Source organism: Haliotis cracherodii, unplaced genomic scaffold, assembly GCF_022045235.1.
Source record: "Haliotis cracherodii isolate W230 unplaced genomic scaffold, xgHalCrac1.p SCAF_5, whole genome shotgun sequence".
Taxonomy (NCBI): domain Eukaryota; kingdom Metazoa; phylum Mollusca; class Gastropoda; order Lepetellida; family Haliotidae; genus Haliotis; species Haliotis cracherodii.
The window spans coordinates 9,421,080-9,438,838 of NW_027266308.1; the positions used below are offsets into that span (position 1 = coordinate 9,421,080).

General features: G+C 42.6%; 1 protein-coding gene across 6 annotated transcripts in view; it reads right to left on the reverse strand.

Annotated features, from left to right (window-relative positions):
- Nucleotides 1-432: 432 nt before the first annotated feature.
- Nucleotides 433-17,759, reverse strand: part of LOC139442649 (protein unc-79 homolog) — a 72,091-nt gene continuing 54,764 nt past the window's right edge. For 5 of the 6 annotated variants that reach the window (XM_071223507.1, XM_071223509.1, XM_071223510.1 and 2 more), the window contains 14 exons: nt 17,221-17,336; nt 16,592-16,677; nt 15,544-15,783; nt 14,768-14,878; nt 13,578-13,682; nt 12,962-13,141; nt 12,479-12,657; nt 11,654-11,843; nt 11,054-11,104; nt 10,003-10,143; nt 6,833-6,850; nt 3,587-3,664; nt 2,351-2,395; nt 433-740 (listed from right to left, as the gene is read on the reverse strand). In XM_071223507.1, coding sequence (XP_071079608.1) covers nt 561-740; nt 2,351-2,395; nt 3,587-3,664; nt 6,833-6,850; nt 10,003-10,143; nt 11,054-11,104; nt 11,654-11,843; nt 12,479-12,657; nt 12,962-13,141; nt 13,578-13,682; nt 14,768-14,878; nt 15,544-15,783; nt 16,592-16,677; nt 17,221-17,336 — 1,720 coding nt within the window. In that variant the 3' untranslated portion in view covers nt 433-560. The remainder of the gene's footprint in view (nt 741-2,350; nt 2,396-3,586; nt 3,665-6,832; nt 6,851-10,002; nt 10,144-11,053; nt 11,105-11,653; nt 11,844-12,478; nt 12,658-12,961; nt 13,142-13,577; nt 13,683-14,767; nt 14,879-15,543; nt 15,784-16,591; nt 16,678-17,220; nt 17,337-17,759) is intronic. The other variant, XM_071223508.1, reaches the window with a different exon arrangement.

Sequence of the window (17,759 nt, forward strand, 5' to 3'; positions counted from 1 at the left end):
CACAAACATTGTTTTTTTGTCACTTTGATAGCAGAATAATAACAATTAATAAGGGTTAAAAAAATTAAAAAATTGGTTCTCAGGCAATGACTTTTGAAAATATAGTGCAGGCGGTGTTTTTTTCTTTTTCTTTTTGCTTGTTCAAACTAGTATGTAACCAAATAAATAGTTGTGTACCATCAACCTGGGACAGGGCCTCCCATCATGAACAAGCATACAAACTCCTATTGCCGCCATGACCATAACACAAGTTATGGGGAGTAACTGCATGTTATACTGAATCAGATGGTTTTGAAGTATTAGGAATTTAAAAATTTGTTTGACTATGGAATAAAAATGAATCATGTGGCTTAATGATGATGCGGACGATGCCTGAGAACCAAGACTATTATTTTGTTAAGCTTATTCATATTTGAACATACTATATTAGCGTCATGAAGAATATTAGTGGTTTCTGATGACAAAGAGTACATCAGTAAGCGAGGAACTTTGATTTCACAAGCACCGTTCCCTCAGATGATTCTCTGTCCAAAGGGCTGGCAGTCTCAGAACAAGCAGCTTCACACAGTGTAGAACTGTGTGGCTGCCGATGACTGGACTTCAATCTGCCCGAGCTTGAACTGGATCCTCTTGAGCCAGTTGAGGAGGATGGTGGAGTTAAATGAGCGTTGGTCCCGGGTTGGGTGGGGGGGCTCCCAGTTCTGACACATCTGTAGTCGCACGTGGAGGTGTCCCGGCAACTGCAGCAGCAGCATCAAGATTCAAATCATCATGTTCAGAAAGACATCAACTAGGTAGGTGCTTGTGTAACAGAAACCAGTGTTTAGAAATATAGGTGGTCCTTGTGGTTTTCTGCTCTCATGTTTGAATCTTTAGGGACCTAATGCTATGACAAGTACACTTGATTTGAATGTTAATTTCAAAAGCTGAAAACTATTTAAGCTTTTTAGGGCTATTTTTTTATTTATTTTTTTATTGAAATTTCAAGATACAAAGTTAAAATTTTAAGATACTAAGTTGAAATTTCAAGATACATGATCAGAAATTTCAAGATAATAAGTTGAAACTTTAAGATTATAACTAGAAATTTCAACAATTATCTTGAAATTCTAAGATGCTCTGTCAAAATTCATAAGTTGAAATATGAAGATAAGTTGAAATTTTAATTCAGTATCTTAAAATTTCAAGAAAAGCCCCAAAAGGCTTCCGTAGAAAACAGATTGGCAGAGTGAATTTTGTTTACACTGCATTCTGCAATACTCAAGCAACCAAGCACACTGTGTCAAAAGGGCTTCTTGTATTGTATGGCTCACACTTTGATCGTGACGAGAGGGGATGGGATGTAAACCATGTACACTGTGTCAAAAGGGCCTCTTGTCTGGCTCACACTTTGATCGTGATGGTAGGGGATTGGATGTAAACCATGCACACTGTGTCAAAAGGGCCTCTTGTATGGCTCACACTTTGATCATGACGGTAGGGGATGGGATGTAAACCATGCACACTGTGTCAAAAGGGCCTCTTGTATTGTATGGCTCACACTTTGATCGTGATGGTAGGGGATGGGATGTAAACCATGTACACTGTGTCAAAAGGGCCTCTTGTCTGGCTCACACTTTGATCGTGATGGTAGGGGATTGGATGTAAACCATGCACACTGTGTCAAAAGGGCCTCTTGTATGGCTCACACTTTGATCATGACGAGAGGGGATGGGATGTAAACCATGTACACTGTGTCAAAAGGGCCTCTTGTCTGGCTCACACTTTGATCGTGATGGTAGGGGATTGGATGTAAACCATGCACACTGTGTCAAAAGGGCCTCTTGTATGGCTCACACTTTGATCATGACGGTAGGGGATGGGATGTAAACCATGCACACTGTGTCAAAAGGGCCTCTTGTATTGTATGGCTCACACTTTGATCGTGATGGTAGGGGATGGGATGTAAACCATGTACACTGTGTCAAAAGGGCCTCTTGTCTGGCTCACACTTTGATCGTGATGGTAGGGGATTGGATGTAAACCATGCACACTGTGTCAAAAGGGCCTCTTGTATGGCTCACACTTTGATCATGACGGTAGGGGATGGGATGTAAACCATGCACACTGTGTCAAAAGGGCCTCTTGTATGGCTCACACTTTGATCATGACGGTAGGGGATGGGATGTAAACCATGTACACTGTGTCAAAAGGGCCTCTTGTATTGTATGGCTCACACTTTGATCGTGACGGTAGGGGATGGGATGTAAACCAAGCACACTGTGTCAAAAGGGCCTCTTGTATTGTATGGCTCACACTTTGATCATAACGGTAGGGGATGGGATGTGTAGAGAAAGTAGAAGATGGTTACCTGTGCATGGTAGGCAAACAGGATGCACTGCCACATTGGGAACAGCTGAAACAGGGAATGCACATTCAACATGAATAACCGACAATCTTTACATCAATCTTTGTTTGCTTGTTTGTTGTTTAACGCCTAACTCAGCAATATTCCAGTTATCTGACGGCGGTCTGGACCAGACAATCCAGTGATTGATATGAACATCGATCCAAGCAATTGGGATACGATGACATGTGTCAACAGAGTCAGAAAGCCTGACCACCTGATCCCATTAGTCACCTCTTCCAACAAGCATTGTAGCCTTTTTTGGCAAGCATGGGTTGCTGAACACCTATTCTACCTCGGATCTTCCCAGTCGACAATCTTTACAAAACAAGATCTATTGTAAGGTGGTTTGTCAATTATACTTCTAAAAAATATTTTTGGTTAGAGCAAAGATTCCTATACAGGCTACTTATTTACAAAGCAAAGGAATTCTTTTCCATATCTGATTTTTCTTAGTAAGAATTTAGAATTTAGAATACAGCACCACAACTTGTGAGGACGATCTCTGCCGTAGGTCACGTGTCACTAAGACAAGCAACCAGTATTTGTGAGAATCCGTCAGACAAACTCGCAAGATTCGGATTGTTACCCCGATAACTAACCAACTGAGCTTCGTCCACTCTGTGAAACAAAGTGCAAATTTACCTAGTCATGCCTACGACATTACGGAACTGAACAGAAAGGGTCAAATGGGTGATGGACACTTACGAAAGTTACGGGTAGGCAAGGAGTCTTGTGAGTTTAGTCTACAGACACTTCTGAAAGTTACGGGTAGGCAAGAAGTCTTGTGACTTTAGTCTACAGACACTTACTAGTGCTCCCGATGTTATTTGGCACACTACTCTCTTACCGTAATCTACACGATACCAAGTGGTGAGGATAGAGCTGATATGGCCAGTACCTAAACTATTTGATACCTCACACAACAAGTCAAAAAGAACGCTATGCATTTTAAGATGGTACAACAAAGGTGTAAATGTCACAGGTCAATCAGCAGTAGTCAAGCTACATAACGCTGACCTAGAAATAATTTCAAGACCCAAGCAAACCAGTGCCTTAAAGCATGAGCAACGATCCATGGCAAGATGACACACAATCGAAACGTCAATGTGCCTGACCACAGTCCATTTCAGTGGACAGAATCCCCACAGATTAATATGGCCACAGACAAATACACAGATGAGTAGGAAGAGAACCCACCTTGGCGAGGACACAAGAGTTGCACTCCTGGAGGGCTTCCATGAGTCCCAGAAAGTGAAGGTTCACCATCTCCACCAGCTGCCACAAAAACAATGTTACACACTGCATTACTATCTACACACATGTATCATGTCAATGGTAAGAAGTTGCAGGTTTTAACACAGGGTTGGTGATAGTTCAGCCATATAGTCGGCCTATCATTAAGAGACACTACAGTAAACAATGAACATGAACACAGGGACGGTTGTAATGCGATTGTCGTATGCGATATATATACTTACTAATCCAATGTAAATTAACATCCTTGAGTTCCTTTAATATATATCGATATAAAATGTTGTGATCAAGGATTCAATTGAATATTTTTTAAATGTTTTAACAGAGTTCAACTGTTTGCTCTTTATCAAAATTCAGGTTTGTACATTTTTTATCTTAAAAAAAAATCCAAAATATTCTCATGATTTCTTATTCAATATCTGGTGATTTTTTTTGTTGAAAAGTGTCAATAATTTTTTGTAGTAAATATACATTCCAGACTTGAATCAAAGAAACTAAACAAATCCTGAAATGTATTGTGATGATTGGATAGGTGAATGTTGTTTAACGCCATAGTCAATATTCCAGACATATCACGGTGACCAGCCATGAGTCTGAACACAGCAGGGACTGAACACATGATCAAGATCCCATGCCATCAGGGCACGACAACACTATGCGGGCCATGCCATCAGGGCACGACAACACTCTGCTGGCCATGCCATCAGGGCACGACAACACTATGCTGGCCATGCCATCAGGGCACAACAACACTCTGCTGGCCATGCCATCAGGGAACGACAACACTATGCTGGCCATGCCATCAGGGCACGACAACACTATGCTGGCCATGCCATCAGGGCACGACAACACTCTGCTGGCCATGCCATCAGGGCACGACAACACTATGCTGGCCATGCCATCAGGGCAAGACAACACACTGCTGGCCATGTCATCAGAGCATTACAACACTCTGCTGGCCATGCCATCAGTGCCTGACAACACACTGCTGGCCATGTCATCAGTGTCTGACAACACTCTGCTGGCCATGCCATCAGGGCACAACAACACTATGCTGGCCATGCCATCAGGGCACGACAACACACTGCTGGCCATGTCATCAGAGCATTACAACACTCTGCTGGCCATGCCATCAGTGCCTGACAACACACTGCTGGCCATGTCATCAGTGTCTGACAACACTCTGCTGGCCATGCCATCAGGGCACAACAACACTATGCTGGCCATACCATCAGGGCACGACAACACTATGCTGGCCATGCCATCAGTGCCTGACAACACTCTGCTGGCCATGCCATCAGGGTACGACAACTCTCTGCTGGCCATGCCATCAGGGTACGACAACACTCTGCTGGCCATGCCATCAGGGCATGACAACACTCTGCTGGCCATGCCATCAGTGCCTGACAACACTATGCTGGCCATGCCATCAGGGTATGACAACACTATGCGGGCCATGTCATCAGTGCCTGACAACACTCTGCTGACCATGCCATCGGGGCACGACAACACTCTGCTGGCCATGTCATCAGTGCCTGACAACACTCTGCTGGCCATGTCACCAAGCCTGACCCCAATATCCCTCTTAGTCGCCTCCTACGACACACAAAGGGACACTGCACGAGCACCAAGTCTAATCAGGGCCACCACTAGGTAGTGCTGCAAATGAATGTCAAGGACATCTTGTGTACATCTACATATTCAATACCTACACGAAAGATAAAACTAGGAAAAATACTGATAAACTAGGAGAAGCTCCAGGATTTCTCTCCTGAAATAAAACAGAAGATCCATGCTGTGGACGTGAAAACATGCTCCATAACAGCTGGCTAAAGTCTACAGAAAGGTGAAAAAGGAATCAGATAAAACAAACAAAACACTGGTAGACATACACTTTTATGATAGGTCCATGGTCTTTGCCACTTTAAACAAATGAGTATCATTGTTTTATATTTCCTTGTGTGGCTAATAACATGGGGGGGGGGATGCTTGTGTTATATCTAAGCTGGTCTTCCTACAATAACAAGTCTCATGCAGACCAAGATTGTTAGTAGTCTCTAAGGGAATAGCATAGACAGTAAGTCAACAACTTGGGACTGATGACTCTTTGAACAGCATTTAAGTTAAAACCATTGCAGGTCGGGCTGGGACGGGTAACTCGGGTACTCGGGTCGGGTGGTTTCTGAGTAGGACCTGGGTACCCACAGGACTACCCAGACCCGCGGTTAGTCACGTTATATATTGTTAATATTGTCACACTATAAGTGACTAATGTTCGCATTTCTTTCTGACTATGCACCATTCCTTCTGACTTTATATCTTTGATTAGAGATAAATCTTCAGTTGACTTGAAGGTATCATGACCAGATCGTTTTATATGAGTATCTAAATACATTTACAGTCAAACTATTCCCAATCAGACATTTGTACCTATCTCTTGAGACCAACAGCGAGTACCCGGGTAGGGTAGGGTAGGGTGGGGTGGGGTAGGGTGGGGTTGGGTGGGTAGGGTACCCGGAGGGTACATCTGGACTTGTCCCAGCCCTAATTGCAGGTCAGTGTGATATGGGAGGGAACATCAGTGATGCAGGTCTTAGAAATTTAACACTTTGGTGAAACTCATGAACACAGATATGGAACTGACCCACCAAGGATTACAGGATCCTGGCCTATCAAAGGGGTGCAATTCTGCTTAGCAAACTGTTTTCATCCCAATTTGAATGGGCACAATTGCTCCACAATTCACTGAGCAGAGTTGCTTCCCTTATACATGCAAGGATCTGCTTTCATGGGTTTAAATCACCCAACCTACTTATGGTCATAGGTCTGTCAATATCATATCCATGTTTGCAGGTTCCACTAAAGCGGCAACATCTATGACCTCGGTCATGTTGGGCCTTCCTCCAACAAGTAATTCGAGATGCCGTAACAAAGTCACATACTTTTCAAAGTGTCATTCAACCCAACTTATTCACTCTGACAATGATATGGAAGGTAAGGTAACATAAAATCTGTGTGAGAACAGACACTTTGAGAGTTAAAAATTGGTAAATCAGCAAAAAATGTGTTAAGTAGACAAAATTGTGTTAAAAAGACAAAATTGAGCGTGCAATCGCATGCATCAATTTGTGCAAATTTCTACACATCATGCTAAAGAACAATGGGTGTGTGATAACGGCAATATCAAACCTCTAGTGTCGGTTTATCCTTCAGTGTGTCATGGAGCACAAAGAAAAAAATTGTGCCACACATTTAGCCAACCTCCCACAATTGTACAAGGACAGTCATGAGGTAGGTGCATGGGGCGTGGTGAACATAATGTAGTCAGCGACTTCAACCACTAGTCCAAAGCCTGAGTCTATTATCATGGGCATTAAATACGAACATGAGTTTTGTAATAATGTTTAATGTTTGAAACTAAAAGAACAGTTAGAAACAGGTAGTTATTCATTATACATTAATGAATACGGAATAAGTTTTTAACATTAAACACTATTACAAAACTCATATTTAATGATCATGATACAAGTACCACTTTGTTTGGTCACACACAGCTAATATTAGTCCCCATATTAACACTAAAATCTACTTGAAGGATGCCAAGATACAATTTCTGGTAGATTCAGAAGTTTTGCCACAGACTGATATTGTCAGTACATGTTTTATACAATTTTGGGCACACCAGCCAATATTTAGCAGATACGTGTTACAAATATGACATATCAATTCAGAGCATAATGATCAGGCTGGAATATATTTATGTTATACAAACATAGAATTATCTTAAGGTTGATACATTTATTAGTCAAACGATAAAAAATTATATACATTTTATTTAATCCATAAAAACAATGAGGGACTAAAATGTGCATTGTTTGGTCACAATGTATATACTTATATTGTATACGTCCTAATATTTCAGACTTATCAAATTATTCCCATCTTATCAAATGTATCCCATCACCCTTCTATATATCATAATATATTCAATACTACCCTGTTCATTCTTGACTGAAACATGCGGTGACACCTCCACACTCATATTTCAAGTGTCGTCCAATATGTGCAAGTTGTATGCAATGATTGACACTAGTGACTAACTCCTTATAAAGTTTATTCGACAAATCCATCCTAATATCCCTATACTTTGCAAAATGTTTAACCCCAACCCAAACTAAAAGGACATATAGATATATCTCAATAAGTAAACTGTCGAGTCGTAGCGACACGTCAACAACATCACATTAATTCTCCTCCCACCAGAGTGTGTCCTCGAGGAGTAATGCGGTACCGTCTCTATATCCACCAAGCCCCACTGCACCATCCTCCTGACACAGTGAACCATCAACTCCCATCACTGCCCAGTGACAGGCTCACCCCACAACACCATCCTCCCGACACAGTGAACCATCAACTCCCATCACTGCCCAGTGACAGGCTCACCCCACAGCACCATCCTCCGGACACAGTGAACCATCAACTCCCATCACTGCCCAGTGACAGGCTCACCCCACAGCACCATCCTCCCGACACAGTGAACCATCAACTCCCATCACTGCCCAGTGACAGGCTCACCCCACAGCACCATCCTCCCGACACAGTGAACCATCAACTCCCATCACTGCCCAGTGACAGGCTCACCCCACAGCACCATCCTCCCGACACAGTGAACCATCAACTCCCATCACTGCCCAGTGACGAGCTCACCCCACATGCACATCCCTCTCCATCTTCCTGAGGCAAGGGATTTAACTGACTATTTAAATCCAGTTTCCACACTTGCCGAACTAGGCTGGAATTATAGAGTCATATATTGGCTGGACAAAATGGTATGCATAGTCCAATCAAAATCTCGTAACAAAATCGTAAACTGTCTCGCAAATTTCTGTCTACTGCAGGATTTGCAAAGCATGTGTACCGCCAACTTGGCATCAACAGATATTTTCCAATTTTTTTCATATCTTTAATTAACTCGGTCACGTGATTTGATACACTTCACTTTTTTTATCACAATATTGATTTTTATTATGGATCAGTTCATCTTTACTGGGTGCTGCCATCTTGTTGAAGTAAATGCAAGGGATATGAGAGGTGGAATCTGATTGGTCAATATTAGGGACATGGAAGGGACACAACTCGTAAAAGCCCCTGGTGGCACTACAATCGAGCCCAGAAATTTCAGCCTAGTTTAGGAAGGGTGGAAACAGGACTGTTACAGTCAGTTGACACCCTTGTCTCAGGAAGATGATTCTTCTCATCAAAACAGGCAGGTTTAACCACATGCTTTACAGCTCAGTCGCCCGACTTCCATAAATTTGGAATAACAATGAAAACTCTTTTCTTCCAAATCTTTTATGAAATGACATAATTCTATTTCTTACTGGACTGACAATTTTGATAAATAACTTTTTATAATTGTTATTAAATTATATTGTTATTTCAAACACCAATCCTAGTCCTAAACTAAGTGAAAAAACGCCTTTATCACTAATATTTCAGAAAAATGTTCAGCTCGTTCCATTTTACTTGTCGGCATATTCAGGATTAGTTTATGACAACAAGACAGTGATCGTCCAAGGGAGCTCCCAAGAAAACATGTTATCATAACGTAACAATCGAGATTGACAAAAAGTAATGTCATTTTTTATGCAAAGTAATAATAAAAACATTGAAAACCCAGCCTTTTGATGACGGAGACAAGGAAACTGGCCTCCAACTTGATGATCAATTTGTTAACCAGAAGACGATGTTAAACCATGCTGAGTTGGAAGTATCAGTGCAACATCATGTGAAGACCTTCACCAGGATGCAAGACGCAAGTCAACTTTGCTGGACATTCTTTGCAGTGTGACTTTAGCCACTAATCCGTAGCCCGAGTCTAGTAAAATACCTTTTGGTCTAATAAGCTTAATAATAAACACTAATATCTACTGAAAATGTTATCAAGAGACATGTTTAGGCTAGTAGACTGAAAACATTTTTTGCACAGACTGTCTTTGAATAACAGTGTAACACATTCCTTTCTCTTGTCTTCTGACAAATGCTTGCACCCTATTGGTCAAAACAAGATTATGATCAGGTATCAAATTCCATTTGAAACCTCTCAGTTAACCAAGCCTTTTCACACAAAAAAACGTGTATGAATACATCAATCTGTCAATAGCCTACACATAACAAAGGCTGCTGATAACCAATCAGAACTTAATCGCTTGGTTCCAAAATAAAATAAGAGGTATCAAATATACAGTGAATTTACCTCAAATTTCAAAATACAACATGTTTATCTCCTACACGAACACCTCGCCACCTCTATTTGTTAAAAAACATGATATATATCTTCCTACACTGGCGCCACCTACCTCCTTGGAGTGGGAGAGCAGCTGCAGGATGCCCGGCGTCACCCGGGCCCAGAAGTCCATGATGTGGGCGGATGCAGACTGGTACTGCTCGCTGTTCTGAGGGTGGAGCGCTGCCGCAGACTCACAGTACATCGTCCACAACTGGAACAGTCAGCTGGATTAGTGCATGAAATATTGTTGTAAGGTTAAATCATGATACGTTCACCTCTGTATGTCACAGACACGTGAAGATCTGGAGTAGAATAGGTCATCTGCAACCCATGCTTGCCCTAAAAGGCAACTTACGAGATTGGGTGGTCAGGCTCGCTGACTTGCTTGATGCATGTCATCGTATCCCAATGGATCAATGCTCACGATGTTAATCACAGGATTGTCTGGTCCAGTCTCGAATATTTACAGAACGCCATCATATAGCTTGAATACTTCTGAGAGTGGAGTTAAACAACAAACAAACAAACAAACTGTATGTCACAGAGCAGTAATAAAATGCTAAATTAACAAGTTGAATGTCGGTATCCCATCCCAGCCAACAATGTTCCACAATATCACGGTGGCCTGTAAACAATCTCGTCTGGACCAGCCATCCAGTGACGGAAAGTATGACCAATGATCCACACCAGGGTATGATGAAGTCACCAAATCTGACCTGATGCCTTTCATCAACTGTCGCAACAAGCATAGGTTACTGGGGACTAATTCTACCTCGGAATTACTGGGGACTAGTCTTCAGCAACCCATGCTTTCCGTAAAAGGCGACTATGCTTTGTGTGGATCAATGCTCAGGATATCAATCACTGGATTGTCTGGTCCATACTCGATTATTAACAGATTGCTGTCATATAGCTGCAATATTGCTGAGTGAGGCGTTAAACGACAAACAAACAAACAAAACTAATTCTACCTCGGAATCACTCCGAGGTTTTGGTCTGTAAGGAATTAAACCAAGCTATCAAAGCAGTTGTTTAACACTGTTTAATGACAAAATACTTGCTTCTACAAGTGCATTCCAGACAGGGTGAACGGGAAATGTAAGACTGATGGTGCTGCTTACCTGACACAAGATGAACGCATGGAAGAGTGATGACATGTGCAGTACGGTGTCCTGGAAGAAGAAACACCTCATGGAACATCCACGTCCTTCTCATCACCTATATCTTCTACACTAGTACAACAACACTGTCACAATGTAAATGTTGATGGCATGTTGTACTGACGTTATTTGTCAGAAGCATCTAAGATGATCTAAGGAAGTTCTTGTCCATCTTTAGTTTTCAAGAATCATAACCTAATCTCTGAACATGATGTCTTACATGATACAGACACAATCTGTATAAAAATTTAAAAATTACATAGGCAAACAAAGATCCTCTGTAATCGCAACACTGAAACACATATAGCACATGTAGCACATGTGGTGTCTTCTAAGGTAAGTGACTTTGTTTGAAATGGGTACCTGGTAGCATGATGGGAATGTGACTATTAACCTCCTGTGCCTCAAAGGCAGCAAGGGTTAGATACTCCCCAAGGAGTTGAGAATGAAAATCGAGTAGCACAATGATCCGTTGACTAGGGTAATAATATTAGCACTTTGAGCATGCTTTAGGGGGTGGATTTGGCACATCAGAAATAAACATTATTATTAAGTCCTGACCTTGGACTGTTCAGCGAAGCCAGTGACGATGACCAGGACGTGTTCTGAGATGTGGCACCCTGCCTCTAGGGGCACCGGGAGACAGGAGATGGGAGCGGCACCCTCCGTGACAGCTGTGTGCGTCAGTGAGCCAATCAGAAGCCAGGACAGCAGGCGAATATGTCCGATGCAGTCTATGAACTCCTTCGGTCTACGAGAAATAACGAAAGCATGAAACCCTGAAACTCAGTCACTCTAGTCACATGGAACAGATATTGATAGTTAACATTTAATAAGTAACATGTAATTCACTTGAAGGCAAATGTTCATATTTGCCATACCTGAGTTTGGGATATAAACAAGAAATTTTCTGGGCAGTGAACTATAAAGAAATTCAATCTCCATATGCATTCGATTAGACCTAGGCTACTGAAATACCCCGTTTTCGCCTCTAGCGACAAGCATAGGTTGCTGAAGACAAGCCATTATCTTCACGGGGGCAGGCTCACTGTTCCACATGACTGACAACAGCATTGTCTCTACAGGTAACACAGGTTAACTCTTACCCTTGTTGCCCTGACAACAGCACTGTCTCTACAGGTAACACAGGTGTAGCGCTTACCCTTGTTGCCCTGACAACAGCACTGTCTCTACAGGTAACACAGGTGTAGCTCTTACCCTTGTTGCCCTGACAACAGCACTGTCTCTACAGGTAACACAGGTGTAGCTCTTACCCTTGTTGCCCTGACAACAGCACTGTCTCTACAGGTAACACAGGTGTAGCTCTTACCCTTGTTGCCCTGACAACAGCACTGTCTCTACAGGTATCACAGGTGAAGTTCTTACCCTTGTTGCATGGCGGAAGGAGGATGGTACAACCATGGCAGGTAGCGTGAGATGGCACGGTTGTCACGTCCATTGCCCCGAGTGATCTCCAGTGCCACATACTGTGCCATTCCAGACTTCAGCTGACTGCCAAGCGTGTCCTCATTCAGACTGTTGGCAGCCCCACCCTTCATGATACTCTGCAAATGTAACCATAGTAACAGTTTCTTCTCTGTAAAGAAATTCTCAGGAGCATTTCCATTCAAAATGTGTTTAAATGAGAATGTTCTTTCAAACTTCAGTCAGCAATCTTCCAGCTAAATCACACCAGTCTTTCAATATCAAGTCTGAATGCAGTGGTTGACACAATCAACAACCTGTACCATCAAGAAGGCCCACCATTGACAGGATCATACACTGCTGCCCCTATCAAGGATGGGTTACCCCGAGCTCTCATGACCTCATACATATAATCTTGATTACAAATACATAGACATATGTCACCTTGACTTTGGTGAGTGTGTGTAGATCGGTGATGAACTCCATGGCATCGTTGAGGTGCTGCCTCATGCACTCGGCTGCACAGGTACTGACTAGAGACTGGGACTGGTAGTTGTACAACATGGCCGCATCATCCACAGAGTGAGACAAGCAGATCGTGCCCCCAGTGTCCAGGACCAGAAACTGTAACAAGCAGATGAACTAGACACAATACAACATGGCCGCATCATCAAGAGAGTGGCACAGGTAGATCATGGCCTCGTGTCCAGGACCAAGAACTTTAACACAAGGAGATGAACAAGACACAATACAACATGGCCGCATCATCAAGAGAGTGGCACAGGCAGATCATGGCCTCGTGTCCAGGACCAAGAACTTTAACACAAGGAGATGAACGAGACACAATACAACATGGCCGCATCATCCACAAACAGAGACAGGCAGATAGCGCCCCCAGTGGCCACGACCAAGAACTTTAACACAAGGAGACAAACAAGATACAATACAACATGACTAAATTATACCTTTAACATCAGAAATAAGATGATAAAAAAGAATGAATTGGCACGTAAAGAAGAAAGCTTTCTCAAACAATGTTCACTATGATATTCGATGTTACCTGCACAAGAAGCAAAGCATTCTCGTCCGGAAGACTGGTCTTGAACTTGAGGGCCTGGACCAACTCGTATATCACTGTGCGGGTCAGGATCAACTTGTCTCGCTCCTAGCACCAATTGAAGGACAATGGTATTAAGGAGAATAAGTAGTGCTGTTTTTTTAGTTAAATATTCATAATAAGAGCTCACAAATCAATTATTAATCAAATATTATCTAATTTTTTGAAAATATATACTGAAAAAGAGTCTTTCTTTGTTTTGTTTTAAGTGCCATACTCAGCAATATTCCAGCTACATAACATAAATAATAGTCAGGACCACACAAACCAGAGGTGATATAATATGAGCAAGAATCCATGTCATCCATTCTAACCAAGGATCCCCACAGATGACTGGCAAAACTCAACCTAGAAAAGGTCCTGGGGACCTATTCTAACCAAAGATCCCCACAGAAGACTGTCGTTGGTACTCACTCTGGAATAGGCCCTGGGGACCTATTATAACCCAGGATCCCCACACGGGACTGTCAATACTCAACCTGGAAAAGGCCCTGGGGACCTATTATCACCTAGAATCCCCACTGATGACTGTCAATATTCAACCTGGAAAAGGCTCTGGGGACCTATTCTAACCAAGGATCTCCACAGAAGACTGTCGTTGGTACTCACTCTGGAATAGGCCCTGGGGACCTATTATAACCCAGGATCCCCAAATGGGACTGTCAATACTCAACCTGGAAAAGGCCCTAGGGACCTATTATAACCTAAAATCCCCACTGATTACTGTCAATAGTCAACGTGGAATAGGTCCTGGGGACCTATGCTAACCCAGGATCCCAAACAGATGACTGTCAATACTCAACCTGGAAAAGGCCTTGGGGACCTATTCTAACTAGGATCCCCACAGAAGACTGTTGTTGGTACTCACTCTAGAAACGGCCTTGGGGACCTGTTATAACCCAGGATCCCCACAGATGACTGTCAATACTCAACCTGGAAAAGGCCCTGGGGACCTTTTCTAACCCAGGATCCCCACAGATGACTATCATTGGTACTTACTCTGGAAAAGGCCCTGGGGACCTATTCTAACCCAGGATCCCCACAGATGACTATCATTGGTACTTACTCTGTAAAAGGTCCCGGGGACCTATTCTAACCCAGGATCCCCACAGATGACTATCATTGGTACTTACTCTGGAAAAGGCCCTGTTACACATGTAGCAGACGTCCAGTAGCTGTTGCAGCTTGAACGGACAGTTTTGGATGGCAAAGCTCAAAAGCTTTGAGAATGGCTCCAATATACCCTGAAAAATAAGAACCATGAACTCTTTCCATAAAAACAAGGCACTGTAGCTCACCTGCTCACTGTTGAACACCTGCAACATCACAAATAACATTGGAATGACATCAATCATCAATACAGCTGCAGTGCTGAGCTACAAACTACTCATTCTCGCATAACTACATATTGAAGCTGAGTATTTCTTGGTGTCTTGCGATACGATTTATATCATGATACGGACAGACGATACTACAGGTATCACGATACACCACATCAAATAGTCAGCTTCACTGAAATACATATCTCAAACCTCATTTTTAATACATTTATCTATTGAGAAAAAAAAGAAGTTTTAAATGAAGGGATGGTTATGAAATGTTAATAGTCGGTCAGCGTGTCCTCAGTCACCATGTCCTCACGTTCTCCCATGCGTACAGGTGGTATGTTACTTCTGACATTACAGGAGGTAACTCTATAAGTTCCTGTTCTATTTATAGCATATCACCATCGCACACACTGCGATTATATTCAAGTATCGTGTGCACCTAAGTATCGATGATAAAGTAGGTATCGATGAATCGTTACAGCCCAACTACATATATTTGTCAAATAATGGGATCAAAGCTCAACACAACCTCCCAAAAATGAGATCTTTGGGTTCTATCACATGTCAATAGCACCACCTACCCTGACGTTACAGATGCTGGGTATCTTGAGGAGGGAGATGATCGTCTTCAGCAGCCCCGACATGTCGCACGGGTTGGGCAGGACTGTGAGCAGACGTCGGAAGAAGATGTCGAACTGCGTGAGGATATTGGTCCACATGGGTGTGGAGCTCTCCAGGGTGATGCAGTTCATGTAGGTGCAGATGTTGCCTAGCAACAGCATGATGTTCTCCTGAGGCAGGTTCTTCCTCTCATTCAGGCCCTGCAGGAGTAAAGTGGGGCCAATGCAGTATTGGAATCAGCCCTTGAAATGGCCGACTTTGGCAACTCATTTGTGGAAGCAGCTAAAGGCATCTTCTATGCCCAAATCCATAAAGATTCACTTCAGATGCAAAATAACATTTGATTTCAAAGATCTGTTAAAAAAAATTATGGTGAAAAAATTCGCACCTTGGCTTACAATTGAACCAAATCATTTTCAACTACATCCTCGAGTCAGAACTGCTTGTCCCTAACTTGTCATCATCCCAAGGGATGATTCAGTTTCCACCCTCGCCAAACCATGCTGAAATTTTGTGGCTTGTTTGTAGTGCCACCAGTGGCTATGTCCCTCCTATGTCCCTCCTACTGACCAATCAGATTCCACCTATCATATCACTTGCCTTTGCTTCAAACAAAATGGTGGGCGCCCATGATTTTGATTGGACTATGCATTGACTCGTTAGTCCATGTAAAAAGTAAGCCTAGTTGGGCAAGGGTGGAAACTGGACTTAGTCAGTTAACTCCCTTGCCTTGGGAAGCGGCTATGCCAGTAGTTCCCTGACACTCCATAGGTCAGAGCGCAGGACAAAAGGGAAGACATGGCAGCTACGACTGAGACAGCAACAGCTACGACTGAGACAGCAACAGCTACGTCTGAGACAGCAACAGCTATGACTGAGACAGCAACAGCTATGACTGAGACAGCAACAGCTACGTCTGAGACAGCAACAGCTACGACTGAGACAGCAACAGCTACGACTGAGACAGCAACAGCTGAACTGAAGTGTGAGCCACTGCTGAGAACCTACCTCCAAGAGGTACTGCAGAGGGGCGTGGGACGTCAGGTCATTGAAGTCCACCAAGGCTGCTGCCATCGTCTTCAGGAAGTGGGGATCTACCAACACATACAGCATAACACATGAGCACTCTCATCCACAGGGTAGGACAAACACCTTGGCCAGCACGATATATACAATTCCAGAAACTAGCACAACTCTTAGAGGCTGCTTTGAAAGATATCAGATGCATTCGTAGTAATGAGAACTGGTCTATGCTCTGTTCAACCCCAGCATGTTTGGCACTAACAACACCAAACATGAAAGTGTAAAAAAAGGCATATTTTAGATGTTTTTAGGACCCTTTAGGTCATAATTAAAGAGTAATTCTTTATCCAACAGATATTCCTAGATAAAAAGGTATTGGCAGTACAAACATTTAGCGCATCAATCGTGTTACAGCCTAATCATTAGCTTCACAATGTTATCAGATATTATTAGAGTCAAAAATAATGTTCCTATTATCGCATAGGTGTGAAACGTCAAAAAATCTCAACTAGGTGGTAAATGGTGGCTGTGGCATTATATGTCAAAGACTTGGACAAATTAGGAAAACAGGAGCATATTTTAGTTGGTTTAACAGGACAGGAAGACTCCATCACCTTCCAAGTTACTTGTGAACAGCATGGGGAAGATTCCATTGGGGGCAAGCTGATGGAGGACACAGCGCAGGAACTGCCTCGCGATGCTCACACTGTTGCCCGGCATCATGACACTACTGCAGACACACAGACAGACAGACATGTAGGTAGGAGCACATATATATTGTAAATCTTGAAATGAGATGTGACTGCTGGCCCCTAGCCCAAAATGTGAATCAATATGAATACCATCCCTCCCCCAAACACACACACCCCTTCTCCCAGCCCCAGTGTAATTACTATATATATAGAGAGAGAGAAAATGGCTTCTGCGAGGGTGTTGATTATGTAATTTCAATTTGAATGACATTGTTATATATATATATCTTACAGGTGCTGCTCAATAAACTGTGATGTGGAATGTACATAGTTGTTTGTTTTTATGTCCAAGTTGGTATTTCTGCTATCCAAAATGTGAAGTAATGCCGTCTTATTGTTGATAATCTTTTTGAGATATAAATGTGATGTTTAATCAATGCAAGCAAAGACCACTCGCATTT